At 46.9% G+C, this 15568-nt stretch overlaps 6 protein-coding genes across 6 annotated transcripts; 5 read left to right on the top strand and 1 right to left on the bottom strand.

Moving 5' to 3' along the window:
- Positions 1 to 347: 347 nt before the first annotated feature.
- Positions 348 to 1194, bottom strand: Aud_004496 (c-type cytochrome; the record flags this gene model as incomplete). Its single annotated transcript, XM_043289436.1, has 5 exons — positions 348 to 372; positions 422 to 516; positions 568 to 726; positions 790 to 832; positions 1016 to 1194. 5 exons carry the CDS (start codon positions 1192 to 1194, stop codon positions 348 to 350), a joined length of 501 nt encoding a protein of 166 aa, XP_043145371.1.
- A 2863-nt stretch (positions 1195 to 4057) lies between these two features.
- Aud_004495 (Zn(II)2Cys6 transcription factor domain-containing protein) lies at positions 4058 to 5493 on the top strand (the record flags this gene model as incomplete). Its single annotated transcript, XM_043289435.1, has 2 exons — positions 4058 to 4427; positions 4535 to 5493. 2 exons carry the CDS (start codon positions 4058 to 4060, stop codon positions 5491 to 5493), a joined length of 1329 nt encoding a protein of 442 aa, XP_043145370.1.
- An 877-nt stretch (positions 5494 to 6370) lies between these two features.
- Aud_004494 (uncharacterized protein) lies at positions 6371 to 7741 on the top strand (the record flags this gene model as incomplete). The annotated part of the gene is made up of 1 exon (XM_043289434.1): positions 6371 to 7741. The coding sequence occupies one exon, from the start codon at positions 6371 to 6373 to the stop codon at positions 7739 to 7741; it is 1371 nt and encodes a 456-aa protein (XP_043145369.1).
- A 2078-nt stretch (positions 7742 to 9819) lies between these two features.
- Positions 9820 to 10908, top strand: Aud_004493 (uncharacterized protein; the record flags this gene model as incomplete). The annotated part of the gene is made up of 2 exons (XM_043289433.1): positions 9820 to 10126; positions 10235 to 10908. The coding sequence occupies 2 exons, from the start codon at positions 9820 to 9822 to the stop codon at positions 10906 to 10908; spliced, it is 981 nt and encodes a 326-aa protein (XP_043145368.1).
- A 1371-nt stretch (positions 10909 to 12279) lies between these two features.
- On the top strand, positions 12280 to 14905 carry Aud_004492 (uncharacterized protein; the record flags this gene model as incomplete). The annotated part of the gene is made up of 3 exons (XM_043289432.1): positions 12280 to 13255; positions 13319 to 14685; positions 14747 to 14905. The coding sequence occupies 3 exons, from the start codon at positions 12280 to 12282 to the stop codon at positions 14903 to 14905; spliced, it is 2502 nt and encodes an 833-aa protein (XP_043145367.1).
- A 20-nt stretch (positions 14906 to 14925) lies between these two features.
- Aud_004491 (ankyrin repeat domain-containing protein) lies at positions 14926 to 15557 on the top strand (the record flags this gene model as incomplete). Its single annotated transcript, XM_043289431.1, has 3 exons — positions 14926 to 14931; positions 14980 to 15515; positions 15551 to 15557. The coding sequence occupies 3 exons, from the start codon at positions 14926 to 14928 to the stop codon at positions 15555 to 15557; spliced, it is 549 nt and encodes a 182-aa protein (XP_043145366.1).
- Positions 15558 to 15568: the final 11 nt, after the last annotated feature.

Here is a 15568-nt window from a genome sequence, read left to right as displayed (position 1 = left end):
CCATTCGGCTTGTAGTATGACTTGGAAAGAAAACTAATAACAACATTTGTCTAGTTCAGGGTGCATGCTATTCAAGATCACCTCCGTCAACTTCCACACTCTTAACCACGGAGGGGCCTATCACACATTACATACGCGATCAGACCCTGAAGTGCACGCATCCGATAGAAATTGGGAATAACTGAATGCCTATAATCGGGGCTTGTGGTCACGCCGCTTACAGATGACTTTATTATGGTCATTAGATTGGATACGTACTGGTTTGTTGACTATTTTCTAGAACTCCTATATCCGCCTCTGAGACATGCCCCACTCTGGTACAAGACCACAAGTTGATGTGTATATGATCAAGAGGTGGACTTCTTGAGGTAGCTTTTTGCATGTCAGATAGCTAGCGCAGATAAGTTGCAGGGATACATACGCGATCAGGTCGCTCCTCTCATTGCCCTTCTTAAGACCAGCAAAGGCCATCTTGTTACCAGGCATGAACTTCTTTGGGTTCTCGAGAAAGCCGAACTGGACAGAATGCGTTAGCAACAACACACATTATGACCTGCAAGAGTATACCAGAGTGTCCTCATTCCACGTAATGCCGGCGTTTTTGTTGGCATCACTGTAGCTAAAGCCGGGAACTGAACCCGATTTGCGGCCGAACAAACCATGAAGATTGGGGCCTGTGCCGTTATTGCCGGCTGCCTCAACAGTGTGACACTGCTTACATCTTTTCTACAACATAAAGTTACAATCACAAGTCAGGACAACATGATAGAATGTTAAGGATTTACGTACCTTGAAGATGTCAGCACCCTTGTTAGCGTCACCTGGTAATATCCTAATGTTAACTGTTGTTTCGCCTTTTTGCCACTCTTAGTCCGGCTTCGCGCGTGTCGATGTCATGAGGTGGGACAAAAGTGTCGATGTTTTTTTATTGATTCTCAGACTGCGCTTGTAATAAAGTACTTAAAGTGTAGATAACTAGATGCAACACGCAATGCCAATTAACGTTTGCTACTACTTGTATGTAGCAATATTTAAGGCTTCAACGGAAGTTCGAGAGTGATCAGGAATATCCTCAGCCACTGCGACCGCCAGTTTTCGGATTGACGTCTTTGGGGCAGGCCGCAGGCCAGCGCGAGCGTTGGAGAGAGCGGCAGCAAAGAACGAAAGATTAAGCTTACCGGGAGTGAGAACCATTGCATGTACAAGCGGAATAAAGTTGGGATGATAACAGATCAATAAACAAATTTCCGAAAAGTAGGATCATACAGAAAGAGTATTGAGATTGAACTAGGTAGTACTCACCCTTTATTGTCAGTGTGATAATTGGAGGCTAGGTATTCCTGCGTCGCTTGATAAATAGTCATCAACCAGCATGAACACGTATCTTTTCCAATACCAATCCCTAGCTCAGTTTTTCATTTTTGGGCAATTCCAAAGACCTAAGCTGCAGTGATTGGCCCTTTGTCCTCTTTGTAGTGCGATAATGGCACTAAAATGGACTCCAAGCGATATGAAGACATTAGTTGAACTATACCTCCAAAATATGCAGGACAGCGAAAGCAATATTTATGCACCACTATTTGGTCTTTACACATTAACTGCTATTCCCCTCAGTGTATGAAGCCTCCCTACGGCTGAGAAATTATACCAAACACAGTGATTTGGCTATGCAATGCTCCTAGTCTGGTGCACAGACCTTTCATTTGATAGTGTCTGCTGACCCCACATCAGCACGCACATTTGCTCAGCAAGCCTATATAAAAGTGATTTTTCCACAGTCGCCGAAGAAGTAGACAAATACAGATTTCACGCAGCGTGTTATCTATGACTAGTTTACTTACTTTAAGAGACTACTGGGTGATGTTGTATTTACTGATGTCTAATCACCATATCAAGTAATATCATGCATTTTCAAACATTCCATTAGACCCACACAACTTTGTTACTTTTAGCTCCCTGAAAGTTATTTCAGCACCAGATAGCTACATGCGATGTGAATACTTTGAGTTTTATGGATTATATTGACAGATACGTGAAATACTTAAGAATGAGACAGAGGCCCCAAGACCCTTACTATGATCAGGATGGGTGGGAGCGAAAAGAAATATCTGTAAGATGTGCCTGGCGACGATATAAGACAACAGCTGACCAGGACCACATATATATGTCGGCTTGGTTCCCCGGTTGTCAGAATACAGTGGGGTGCAAAAAGTATTGGACCACCTTTCCTTACCACCTACTATTAGCCAAACCCAAATTAGGAAGGAGAAAATTGATTCCATTCTAATATTTTGTATACCAACAATCTGCCTTGATAACTGCCTTCATCTGGTTAGGTATGGTCCTTGATAGCTTTTGAAGAATAGTAGTGTCTGTAGCTTGCCATGCCTCCTTAGCTACAAGGATAAGCAATTAATATGTTTCCTTAGTATTAGGTGCATCTTCTAGTTCTAAATAAAGCATATAGATCTTCTCCATGAGCAACCAGAGATTCTTGAATATATTAAGATCAGGAGAGTATAGAGGCTAAACTATAACTTCAATCAATAAGGAATCAAGCACCTCTCTTATAATTCTTGCAGTATAGACTAAGGCATTATCTTACAAGAAGATATCACTAGGCTTAATAAACTCAGGAAGCCATGCTTAATAAATATCTTATATAACTCTATCTATAACCCCCCTTATGCAGATTCTAGATCACCATCCAAGGGACTAAGCCTGTATATATCTCTTTACGAAAGCCTGCCTAAAATATCTCTTCAACATATTTCCCTGTCCATTAAGTACAGATATTATGTTTAAGGAGTCAATTTCTTAGTTATCTGAATGTCTAGATTAGTCAGATACTAAGACCTCTCTTAACTAAGCACATATCACTCCATTTAACATGTGCCTAATCTTCTGGTGTAAAGTGTTGATATTAATTTACCCAGTTAAGCTAAAGCTTGCTATATAGTAAGAACTGGTTGATGAAGCTATCTCAATTTATGAAGACTAAGTTCTTAAAGGAGATAATGATATTATAATGCCCTCTCTTTCATAGCAGTATCTATCTTAGTAAGAAGATCTTGCATCTGTAGATGAAGAGAATACTAACTAAGATTATAGAGATGATAGGGGTCGGTTATTCGGAATTCGCCATACCTTCCTGTGAGATGGATATTTTCTTACTACAGCAAAATTGAGTTCCCTCCATATCGAATGTTTCAGCCACGACGTATCTGCTTCCGAAATGGGAGACCGTTAACCGGAATCAAGGACCAGATCCAGTAAACTTTCACTAAAATATAGATCTCTAGCCTACTTTTCCTAAGATAAGGTTTAATTGTCCTTGGCGTAGACAACCGTTTGGCCGTTCCATTCTAGCCTTTGTTAATGTGGTTGCCTTGAGATATATTAACCATTCTTACCATCGGATCCGATAGATCCGATTCATCTCCGGCGAAGCAAACCACACGGTGCCTTTTTGGTGGAGTTGTGAGCGGACCTGCAGACCTATATGACACGACATCTATGTGCTGCGTGCAAGAAATTATGGCGCGGATCCTGTCGGGGAAGGCTTGTTGATTTGCCCGGATCGTCGGCCGTGGCGGCTAACTAACATTACGCAGAAAGTCATTGGTCAAGACATTTATCTGTCACCATTTACTTGGTCCATACCGGGGAGACGGAGTGAGTCCATTTGTTTCCAATCAAGGGCGTCTCCAATCGTAATAAGTGGGGAGATACACACAACGAACATCTAGTTATCCGTCCGTCCGAGGCTACCTTGGAGGAAATGGGGCAAAATAGGCGCAGATAAGTCAAAGCTACAGTAACTCTTGATCGGGGCAGGTCCGCAAGCCAAAGGACATTCTTCCCCGAAGACAACTCGCGAAGACACATGCCAATGGGGGCTGCAAGGGCCCTAGAATCAGACTGTGCTCGGGTTAGTACAGTATGGTGTATCCTGGCAGTGCTTGTAAGTCAGTCTAGGGTCATTGATATACGACCACACATACATATAGCAACGCACTCTCTGTCCATCCAGCCAATTCGATGGAATCGCAGAACCATGGACGCCTCTTCCACTACGCCTTCTCGGCCTGTCACCCGCCTGGCCTGCAATCGATGCCACCAGCAGAAGCTTCGATGCCACCGCAGTCTTATTCCCGGCCAGCCTTGCGCACGCTGCGCGAATGCCCGGGTTCAATGCATTTTCGAGCCACCTCTACGGCCAGGGAGACCCAGCACTCGTCGCAAGTCGCATAGCAAGGGAATGTCGCCCTCCGAATGCGTTACAGCATCCTCTCTGACGCAGTCCAGGCACCAGGAACAGAGCCCGTCAGCGAACAATATGCCGAGGGAATATCTGTCGGAGGTGGATAGACTGTCCAATGTGGTCGCGTCTGAGTGTCCAATGGCCAGCAATAACCATGACCAAGGTATGTTATGCATAATCCTATAAGCCCCATCTAACCAAGGGACACCCAAGAATTCGGACCCAGTACGGACAGTCAGCTAGGTACTCACTGCAGCTGGGCCCACATAGCTTCACTCTCTCCATTTCCTGAGCTTGGCCGTGACGAGCCAGTCCTCTTTGTTGGTTGCAGATCTCCTTTGTATAGTGGCCAACTGTGTACGGCGCCCGACTGGATCGATCTTTCTAGCTCCAACTCCCACTCCTCATCTTTTTCGCATGAAGAATCCATCCAACGAGCTCTCGCCGATGAGATGACCAACCCCTTCGGAACCACAGCATCCTCATCGTTGCCACCGTCGTCGTCATCGTTTGTCTCGGCACCGTCGCTGCTGGGAGCAGTCAATGCCAATTTCTATCGGCTTTCAGAGCTGAGCATGACGCTGGAGGAGTACCATTGCCAGCTTCTGGCCATCAACGGAGCGCAATCAGACTCAGTGGTGGATCCGCCCCTAACCATCGATCAGATCCTAGCTGTCACCCAGTCACTGGCAGAGATCCTCTCCCCTGTCTCAAACCATACCGATCCTAATGATGAACGAGCCAAAATGGAGTTCCCTTTACATGCGGCCTATCGATCCCTGCCGGACAGTGCCACCGCTCTCCTGATCCTCTCCTGCTACCTTCGCGTCCTTCACCTCTTCAATGCGGTACTATCTAGCCCATCCGCAGTCGCAGTCACTCCAATTTCGGCCACGCGGAATGGGGATGGGAACGGGAATGGGATGCAACCGCTGCACTTCCAGATCGGGTGTTTCTCCACCCCCATGACGTCGTCAATGTCGCTTCTCGCGTGCGTGATTTCGCAGCTGCTGGGCAACCTCGAAGCCTCGCTCAAGTGCCTCGCTTCGAGCATGAATCCTTCGAAAGCGCCACAGACCCGATTTGATCAAGCCTGGCCTTCGGAGCCGGATGCTGGTCCAGTGTCCAGTGTGATGCTCATCGCGCGTGCCGCAATGCTGGAGATGAAATCACTTCAGGCCAATCTACACCAGCGACTACTGTTGCTGAGCTCTGCTTCTTATCCTTAATAGATATGGGCTGCCAAGGGTTGGTCCTCTGGTATTAAAAAGGACTGTTGTATCTAATATGTGTTGCCTCATTAATAAAAAATAAAAAAAGAGTTTACTAGGATCATCAGTGTAGGTTCTATTAGAACAAAGGAGGAGGCCAATTTAACTCCAAGGACTGCAGTCGCATCTTAGGAATATTCATGAAGTAAAGTCTGTGCCATGCCACACAGAAACTCTGGACAGATTAAAAAGCCTCACTTATCTGCATCTAACAGTCCCTTCACAAGGACATCCTCTTTAATTACTATTAATCTATGGCCACTAGCGCGTGTTTCTGACCGTGGATTGATTCCTTTCAACTGATCAAGGAAGGTAGGATTTAGGCACTCCGAATATGGCTGCAGCCCTTGATTTTGATTGAACTTTTTTGCTTTTACAAGCTGCAATAGCCATTTGCATCCGGTTTTCTTGAGAGAACGGCATTTTATGTAATAGTAGTAGTGAAAGAATGATGTGTTGAAGAATGATTGTAGAAGATGGCGCGAAAATGGACGGCTCGGCCGTAGATTGCGTTAATAATTCCACCCCGTCAAATCTAACTTGGGGCTAAAACCACCACTTTTTAACCACATTTCTCACATCAACCAACATCGAGTAGAGACAGACCACGCGCACGGATATGGCGGACACCAATAGCGCAATGGGAGCAGGCATGCCAGATGAACTCTCACTGGGAACTGCCATAAGGAACCACGACCTCGCCACCATTCACCACCTGCTTAACCGCAACGTCTCCCCGGATGAGCCTTACTTCGCTCCGCCGCTTATCGTGGCCATCAAACACCAGCACTTGGATATCATCCAACTACTCTATGAGCATCATGTCCAATGATTCATGGGCGAATTTAATGAAACAGAGATCCATGCTGCCGCGGGTGCCGGCAATCTCCCCATCCTGGAGTTCATCTGGAACAAGCTCAAGCCTAGACACCAACATGATGACTTTCTCTACCGGGCCGATCTCCATGGAATGACTCCTCTGCACTGTGCGGCCGCCAAAGGATCTCTGGATTGCGTACAGTTTCTGTTGCGCGAAGGCGCGGATGTTAACTCCTGCCCTGAACATGGTATGACACCACTGCATTATGCCGTGGAGAGCCCCAATGCACAGGAAATTATCAAGGTGCTTGTGGAGGCTGGGGCTCAGGTAGATGCCGTCGCCTGGAATGGAGAAAGTGCAATCTTTGGTGCGGTCGCTTCTGATGATAATGACGCTGTCGTGGCGCTGCTCCGTGCAGGGTCTAGTGTCAGACTGCGGAATCAGTACAACGAAACAATTCTCCACACTGCAGCGTACAGCAGTTCAATATCTCTCCTGCAGACATTGATTGACGCTGGAGCGGATATGATGGCGCGGAGCACCTCAAGCTCAATAATTCTGCACCGCGCGGCGGAGGCTGGGCGTTTAGAGACAGTTGCGTGGATCCTAGAGCATTCGCATCTTCCAGCAGATAATGCAAATAGCTACGGATGGACTCCGCTGCACTTTGCAGCATCAAAGAACAACCTCAGCATAGTTAAGTTTCTCGTTGAGGAATGCGGTGCAGATATCTTCGCCGTCACAGCAATCCCTAGAAATGCATCCGCGCTGCACTTGGCTACTTACTCCTTCAGCGATGATCGGTACGCCCCGATCAATGGAACGCGGTCAGTCACAGACAACACCGCCCTAATCAGTTACTTGCTTGCGTGTGGGGCGGATGTATCCGCGCGCGCGGACGATTCCCTCTTGAATGGGGGCTACAACTACGGAGAGAGCATGCTAGAAGAATTCCATGTCTATATGAGTGGCACTGAAATGGAAGATGATTGTGATATGGTCACTCCACTTGAATGTGCTGCCCATATTGGTAGTGTTCCCAAAGCGCGGGTTCTGCTTGCTGCGGGAGCGGACATCAATGCACACAGTCATATAGGGAAGGGCTGGACGGCGCTGCATTATGTGGCGGGTCTACAGGCAGGCTATCCTACTGGCCCAATAGCCCCGATAATACGGTTTCTAATCCAAAATGGAGCGGATGTGCGGATTATGGACAATAAGGGCCGCAGCGTGGTGCATTATTTGTGTTATTATCTCAGGGCGACAGAGCCTGTGCGCGAGTTTTTGGCAGAGATGGGAGTCTACAAGGAGGATTTGGAAGGCGAGTTAGACTTAAAGGTGGTTGCTGGGCTTATGAAGGGTTTGATATACCGAAATCGCTCATGAGCCTATATTAATGAGCGACATGCTGTATATTCTCTAGTTACCACTAGTTCGCACTCTTAACTTTTAGGCCTTTCTGGGTATTTCTCTGAATAGCAGTGATTTTGAACACATGTTTCAGACAGGTTACCTGGAACACCTGCCTAGGTCTAGTCACATAACATTTAGCAAGTAGTCGCCCAGTCATCACCCAGGCAGCAGGAACCTAACTACTCACAATGATTAGTCCGCACGCCGGCCCGTTCGTAGTCAGGTGGGTGACCACCAGTGAATCCCAGCTACGGTGCATTTTTTTTCTTTTGTGGCATTTTTGCTTAATGTCCCATTGGTTTAGGGATTCAGATAACAGTAAGGTTTGAGAATGCATTATAAGTACAGTTTTACTCTGATCCTACACTAGAACAGTGATTCTATACTCTGATGGAGATTGTAAAGTCTTAAAACTGTGCTGTGAAGATATCATAGGCATTTCTCAAGGACTTCCCACTCACATATGGGATTGGGCTTGATAATCTCTTCTGGAGCGTAGGCCTCACTATACAGTGGTCAAGCAAGCCTGTTACACGCCCTCACGACAAAGATTTAGGCTGTTTTATATGCGCCGCTTGGCCTATATAATCAAATTTTGTAACAGAAACCAGCACATACGACCATAGGGTGTGGAAAACAGGGCTTCCCGTCCGCTCAGCCGTACTTAAGCCACATGTAGAACGTGGTCAATCCCCAGAAAGCCCTTTTGCCTCTAAAGCAGCGGCGTGATGCTCTTAGTATGAGTGCTGGTGATATGGGTGAGGACCTAATCACCCCCTGGTGATGATGGCTCACCAGGTGGTGATGAGGGTTCCAGTGGGGGTGACGAAGGCCAACTCAGCGGCTGGCCGCAGAAGATAACAGTGGTTCAGCTGCTTTTAATGGGCTCTACGCCCTGCAAGCTGAAGAGATGAACTTGATTGTCACTGAATCCATACCAGTATCAATCCCCTCAGATTCCACCTCTTTGATAGCACGTGACATCATATGACCATGTCTTCCGAGGATGCCAAGTTACAAAAACTACTAGAGGAACACCAGAGACTGGCGGAGTCACGTGGATTTACTCTCGAATACCAAAATGAGCAAGAAAAGAAGGAGAATGTTATAAGTTTCCCAAGGCTAGCACCGGCGACTTCTGAAAAATATGATCAAGCAGCACTCCAGTGGGCTTTGTAAGTATCCATCCCAGTTAAGCCTAGCGAGGTAACTCCTAACTCTTTTCCTTAAGATGGAGACTTTCTCGCAAGGAGAGTGGAACAAAAAACTTCTCTAAGGATGAACCGGATCCCTCTCCGCAAATTCTAAAGCTTTTTGTGGAGTTTTACATCGCTACCCGAAAAAAGAATGTGCCCTCGCAGAAGACAGTATGTTGTTTTTTTACCAGCTTCACCTCGAGATGGGAGCGTGAGACGTCCAGGAGTCTCCCTATGGAAGTAAAGAAAGATGTTCTTAATGTATGTGATCTAAGCATACCTGTTGTCACAATTAATGCTAATATGGTTCTGCTTAGTTCATACGAAATGATCTAACAAGCAAGTATGCCCTTCCAACGGAACCAAGGGCACGTTTCCTGGTTACAGCCAAGGATATTGAATACCTGCTTCGCCGTTTATTTGGGGACGATACACACGACTATGTGCATGAACGGGCACGAGTCCAAGCTAGAAGTGCGCTTGCTCTCTTTGCAGGTTCAGGGTCCAGAGCTGGCGCAATTATAGAATCAAGTTCTTATCAAAATACAAATGAGTGCCTCTACTACAAGGTTGGTGCCTGTGACATCTGCTCCAAGGTTCGGTTCTCTAACTCTTATGCAAAGCATCTATCATTCCATATAAAATGGGGCAATCAGGCTGGGACAGTGAAGAGATGGGTGACAATCGATCCTCAATTCCTTAAAGGATGGCGCTACCGGGACGATGCAACTTTATAGGCTGTTTCCCTTCTTTCATTCCATACGCAACCCTGCTCTCAAGACTAGTGTTATTCAATCTAGGGCTTACCGTGCTACTAGGCCAAAAACTTGGTTCAGGGAGCATCCAATCCTTGTAATGAATTTCGTTTTTTGGGTCATCGTCCACAGCATTGCGGATCGTGCGTTTAAGGGCATATCCTCTGTTGAGGAGTTACTGGCCCAAAGACCTCCGGAGGGCAGAGAATCATGGACTCTGCAGTGGACTGAGACCGCTAGAGAGCTCCCATTTTTCCGAATGGTCACTCCAAACGGACCAAAGGCGGACAAAGGACTGACATTCTCCTCGTTGAGACACAATTTCACGAGTCTAGCGCAAAGAGATGGATTCGAGGACCAACTACGCGTCCACGGAATCAGAGCGGAGCTCGCAAACAGGGTAGATCGTAAGCTGACGCCGCCCACTACATACATTTATCTTCATTTATCTCCCCTTGCTTTCTGTTTTCCCCACCTTCGCATAGATGTCTGTCCGGTGCTGACCAATTATATAGCGAAAGCGACGGAAGCTACGCGTAGCCAAGCGCTTGACCATCAAGACCATAACACATTCCTCAAATATCAGGCTCAGCTCAAGGCATTGGATATGCAAGCTTTGATGTATGGTATGGAACCAGATTATGAGTGTCGAGACATGGAACAGAGCATGGCGCATCATCGTGATCCGAATGTCCCTCTTCGCCTGGACGCCGCGACACTATTCGAGTTCGAACACGACGAGGAAATCGTCGACCTAAACGCAAGGATCGCCGACCTTTCGCGAAGGATTGCAGGTCAGCCCAGAATTCATAAATCGCTGGCGGAAGAACGATCCAGGCTGTACACACAGAAAGCAAAGAAGCTTCGGGCAAAGCGATCCGAGTATATTTCACAGTGGTGGAAAGAATGCTACAAAGGATACATCTCCGGAAAGGGATTCACTGAACGTGATACGACAAACCTATTCGAGATCTACGCCAAATATATCCCGACTAGAACTCGCCTGCGCGAAAACCTGTTCAAAGAGGTGCCTATTGATAGTGAGGTGGGGAGACAATGCCTGCAGGACATGGTCAGTCTCTGTACATCAACTAAGAGAGTTGCGTACTATCCTGGGTTGACCCCTATTGATGGGCAATGTCCGATCTGCCAAAAACCCATAGAAAGGTTTGCACCCGCTTTGCTTTAAGAGCTATAGGGACTGACAAGTTAGTAGTGTTGCCCGGCAACTACAAGATCGTGCAAAGCATATCCTACAATGCCAGAGAAAGGCATTAAATGCTGCTCCTTATCAACAGTGCTATAAGAATGGCAAGAGAGCTCACCGCCGTGTCCAACGAACCTTTATCCAGTTCTGCTACTTATGCGCACAGCTGTTATATAGTGAAGAAGACTGGAATCAGCACTGTGGTACTCATTTAGCCAATCTAAAACCCCGGTGTGGGCTGCTGACGTTCCGCTACACACTAGTAGCTCCTGGTTTCTGCCCCTTCTGTCTAGGGGACGGCAACATGAGACCAGATGAGCGTTTCAAGCAATGGCTGAACAAGTCCACACTCTTGAATCATATTGATGGGCATCTCTCCCTTCTACCGTCGGGAAACCCAGTTACTTGCCCTCATCCCTGCTGCTCTGGGAAGGAGTATGGCAGCGTCCTGGATTTTCGGCGTCACCTTTTTGATGTGCACTCCATTGAGGAACCTCGCTCTAATTGCGTGACAAGGAAAAGGCATTGGAGTTTGGAACCTGCAGAGTCAAAGACTGTCCCGGAGGAGCAGACGGTCGATGAGGGGAAAAGAAGAAAAGTGGTCTAAGCCCCAATTTATAGTTTGAGAGTTCAGGTACTATATCTTGAATGAATCCATTTGCTATGGAGTCCTGCCCAGTCAGACGTTCATAGCCCGTCTGGGCGATCAAGCATTTGGCCACAGTCGTGGCAGCGTTTGCTAGCATCTGATGGTCTTTTCTGGCAACACTCCGTTCTTCGTTCGATTCGTGTTGAACGTCAACTGGGGTGGCCCACTCTGCAAATGTATTGGGGAACTCCATTGGTTGACTTCGGACCTCACTGGTAGATCAGTGGTTGTTGTCCAACGTAGACGAGATGCTGTTAACGCGTCTGCAGCATTCATGAGATATACTTTTGTCACCAGCAGAAGAAACCATCAGGCAGTGAACCCTCAAATTTCCATTTCATCTAAAATATGTATACGACTTCCTGGTTCTTTGCAAAATTAAAGGATGTATTGAACACATACAGATCCCATTGGACAAAAATAAAATGCTCGAATGGGATTTCCCTTGTTTTAGCAGGTGACAACGAAGCAAGCCATCCTAAGTGCGGGCCAATAGTGTTCCGTGGTTTACCGCCCAGCCCATGCCTCATGCACAGCACAAGGCTGAGCTTTAGTGGTTAATATTACGCTCCCAGCTCCCTCTTTAGCAATGTCAGATTTGACAGTCTTCTGCTTCTGCGCTCCAATTTCCTTGTGGACGTCCGTCTTTTAGCGTCAACGGCAGATTAGAGCAGAAATTCGTCTTGTCCTACCACATAACAACCATGCCTTGTCCTGCACGGGAGGAATTTCAGATCGGCTGGATCTGTGCCCTACCTATCGAGGCGGCCGCAGCCAAAGAAATGCTCGATGAGGACTTTGGAATACTTGAAGAACAAGATGCTGCAGATACAAATGCATATAGATTGGGTCGAATTGGAAAACACCATGTCGTGATCGCCTGCCTGCCTGGTGGACAATATGGAGCCTGCGCAGCTACAACAGTTGCAAATAACATGGTCCGTACGTTCTCAAAATCGTTACGGATTGGCCTGATGGTCGGTGTTGGAGGAGGCATCCCATCCACAGATCATGATATACGGCTTGGTGACATAGTGATTAGCTGCCCGACAGGCAGATGTGGAGGCGTGGTTCAATATGATATGGGCAAGGTCGCTGCGGACGGTGTATTCTGCCGAACTGGCTCTTTGAACAGTCCTCCCAGATCATTGTTAACAGCAGTTAACAATATGAGGGCTGCTGAGCTAACTGATGATCCCCGGTACCCGGAATATCTCCAAAGAGCGATCAGGAGAACACAACGGACCCAGGCACACTTTGGCCGACCCAGTTCACAAAGCGATCGATTGTTCAAAACCAAGCACGAGCATCCTGCTACTGCGGGGAATTGTGATATATGTCCAAGGGAATGGGAAGAGACTAGAAGTGAACGGGACACTCAGGATCTACTACTACACTACGGTATTATTGCTTCAGGAAATTCTGTTATCAAACACGGTTGCACAAGAGAACAGCTTTGTTTGGAACTTGGGGCACTATGTTTTGAGATGGAGGCAGCAGGCTTGATGTTAGACTTCCCTTGCATTATTATCCGCGGCATCTGTGATTACTCTGATTCACACAAGAACAAGCAGTGGCAAGGTTACGCTGCCATAGCAGCGGCAGCATATGCCAAGGAGTTGCTGGAATATATGCCCCGGGGTCAAGTCTTGCAAGAGCATCTTGCAGTAGATGTATGCAGTAAGTAATGCGGAGATTAGACTAATATTAAGAAGAGCATGTGGTTTACTAATCACTGTATAGGCTCCATCGAAAATTTAACTCAAGAAGTCAAAGGCACGAATCAACGACTGGATATAGCGTACGACCAACAGGAACGACACTATCACGAACAAACAGCTAGAGCGTTGACCGATCAACAACGAAAGTGTCATCAGGTATTCAAGATATCTAACTACGAGCAGCATAAAGACATCAATCCAGGTCATGTCCCAGGGACATGCCAATGGGTTTTGCAGAATCCACAATATCGCCGTTGGTCGAATAGTTACTGCAATGATCTTCTGTGGATATCAGCCGACCCTGGGTGTGGAAAATCCGTTCTGGCCAAATCACTTATCGACGATGACTTCAAAGCATTGAATCCAACAGTGTCAATCTGTTACTTTTTCTTCAAGGACAATGATGAGCAGAACAATCTTGCTACAGCATTATGTGCCATACTACACCAGCTCTTCAGCCAGCAGCCGAATCTCCTACGGCATGCATTGCCATCGTGGGAAAGGAATGGGAACAAGCTCCAACTAGAGGCCAGTGAACTTTGGCGGATCTTTATAGCAGCGACATCAGATCCCACAGCGGCCAATACTATTTGTGTGCTCGATGCGCTTGATGAATGTCACCCAAACGATCAAAAACAACTCATTCAGAGGCTCGAAGACTTTTACCATCGAACTGATGGATCGGCCGTTGAAACCTGGTTGAAGCTTTTGATAACCAGTCGCCCCTATGATGAGGTTGAGCACAGACTCAAACCTATCACAGATCTCTTCCCATATATACATCTCAAAGGGGAGGATGAAAACCATCAGATCCGCGAAGAGGTTAATCTGGTCGTAAGGACCAGAGTGAAGGAGCTGGCTGAAACTGCATTACTATCATCCGATGTACAGCAGCGGCTCGAGCACCAACTTCTTCAAATGGAACACCGCACGTATCTTTGGTTATATCTAGCCATTGACGATATCCGCACAACATTTAAAGACAGTCTCTGGCCAGCTGAGGAATCAATTCGATTGATCCCTCCCTCCGTGGATGCAGCATATGGAAAGATCCTTGCTCGAGTTCCGTCCAACCAAGTCAATACAGTAAGAAAGATCCTTCAAATTATTGTTGGTGCACGGCGCCCCTTGACAACACAAGAAATGGCTATGGCGTTAGGTATAGCTTTGTTCCCGAAGTCGCGGAGTGCAGCAAAAGCTGGAATTGACCCAGTGCGATTAGCCCGGAAGATACGACAACTGTGTGGCCTGTTTGTCTTTATCAACAATTCGAAAATATACCTTATCCACCAGACAGCCAGGGAGTTCCTTATCAGCAGGGATCTTGCCAGAAATCCCAATCCTATATATGCCTTCAACCTATCAGACGCTGAGAGTCTAATTGCTCAGGTCTGTGTTCGATACCTGTTGATGGAGGACTTAAAAGAAAATAAAAGACAAACAGAAATAGGTCATCGCAGTCTTCTGGAATACTCAGCAGTACATTGGCCAGATCATATACGAAACATATCCTTGGCACAGCAACACGAATTTGATGGTTTGTTACATCAATTATACAGCGGAGGCAGATGGATGCTTTGGTTCCCAATACTTTGGCGGGCTACGATGAGGAAAAGTCGAATGCCCAGCATGAATGTAATCCATGTGGCAGCTTTCAATGGGCATACACGGATCGTCCGGAAGTTGCTCATTGGCAATGAAAACGATATAAACAAGGCAGATAATACACTATCAACTGCGTTGATGTTGGCCTCACAGAATGGGCACACAGGGGTTACTGAACTGCTACTGGAACGTGGAGCTGATGCCAACGCCCAGAGTGAGGATAACAATGCATTGCGGGCTGCCTCATTCAAAGGACATAACAAGATTGTACGGATGCTATTGCAACACGGAGCTGACGCCAATGTTAAGGGTGGATGGTATGGAAATGCATTGCATGCTGCATCATCCCGAGGATATGACAAGATTGTACAGATGCTACTGGAATGTGGAGCTGATGTCAATGTCCAGTGTGGAGAGTATGGCAATGCATTGCAGGCTGCCTCATCCGAAGGATATGACAAGATTGTGCAGATGCTATTGGAACACGGCACTGACATTAATGCCCAGGGTGGAAAGTATGGCAATGCATTGCAGGCTGCTTCATCAGGAGGATATGACAAGATTGTGCAGATGCTACTGGAACGTGGAGCTGAAGTTAATGCCCAGGGCGGAGAGTATGGCAATGCATTGCAGGCTGCCTCTTCCAGAGGATGTGACAAGATTGTAC

The sequence above is a fragment of the Aspergillus udagawae genome, assembly GCF_001078395.1.
Source record: "Aspergillus udagawae IFM 46973 DNA, scaffold_3, whole genome shotgun sequence".
Classification (NCBI taxonomy): Eukaryota; Fungi; Ascomycota; class Eurotiomycetes; order Eurotiales; family Aspergillaceae; genus Aspergillus; species Aspergillus udagawae.
This window is presented reverse-complemented; position numbering and strand designations above follow the sequence as displayed.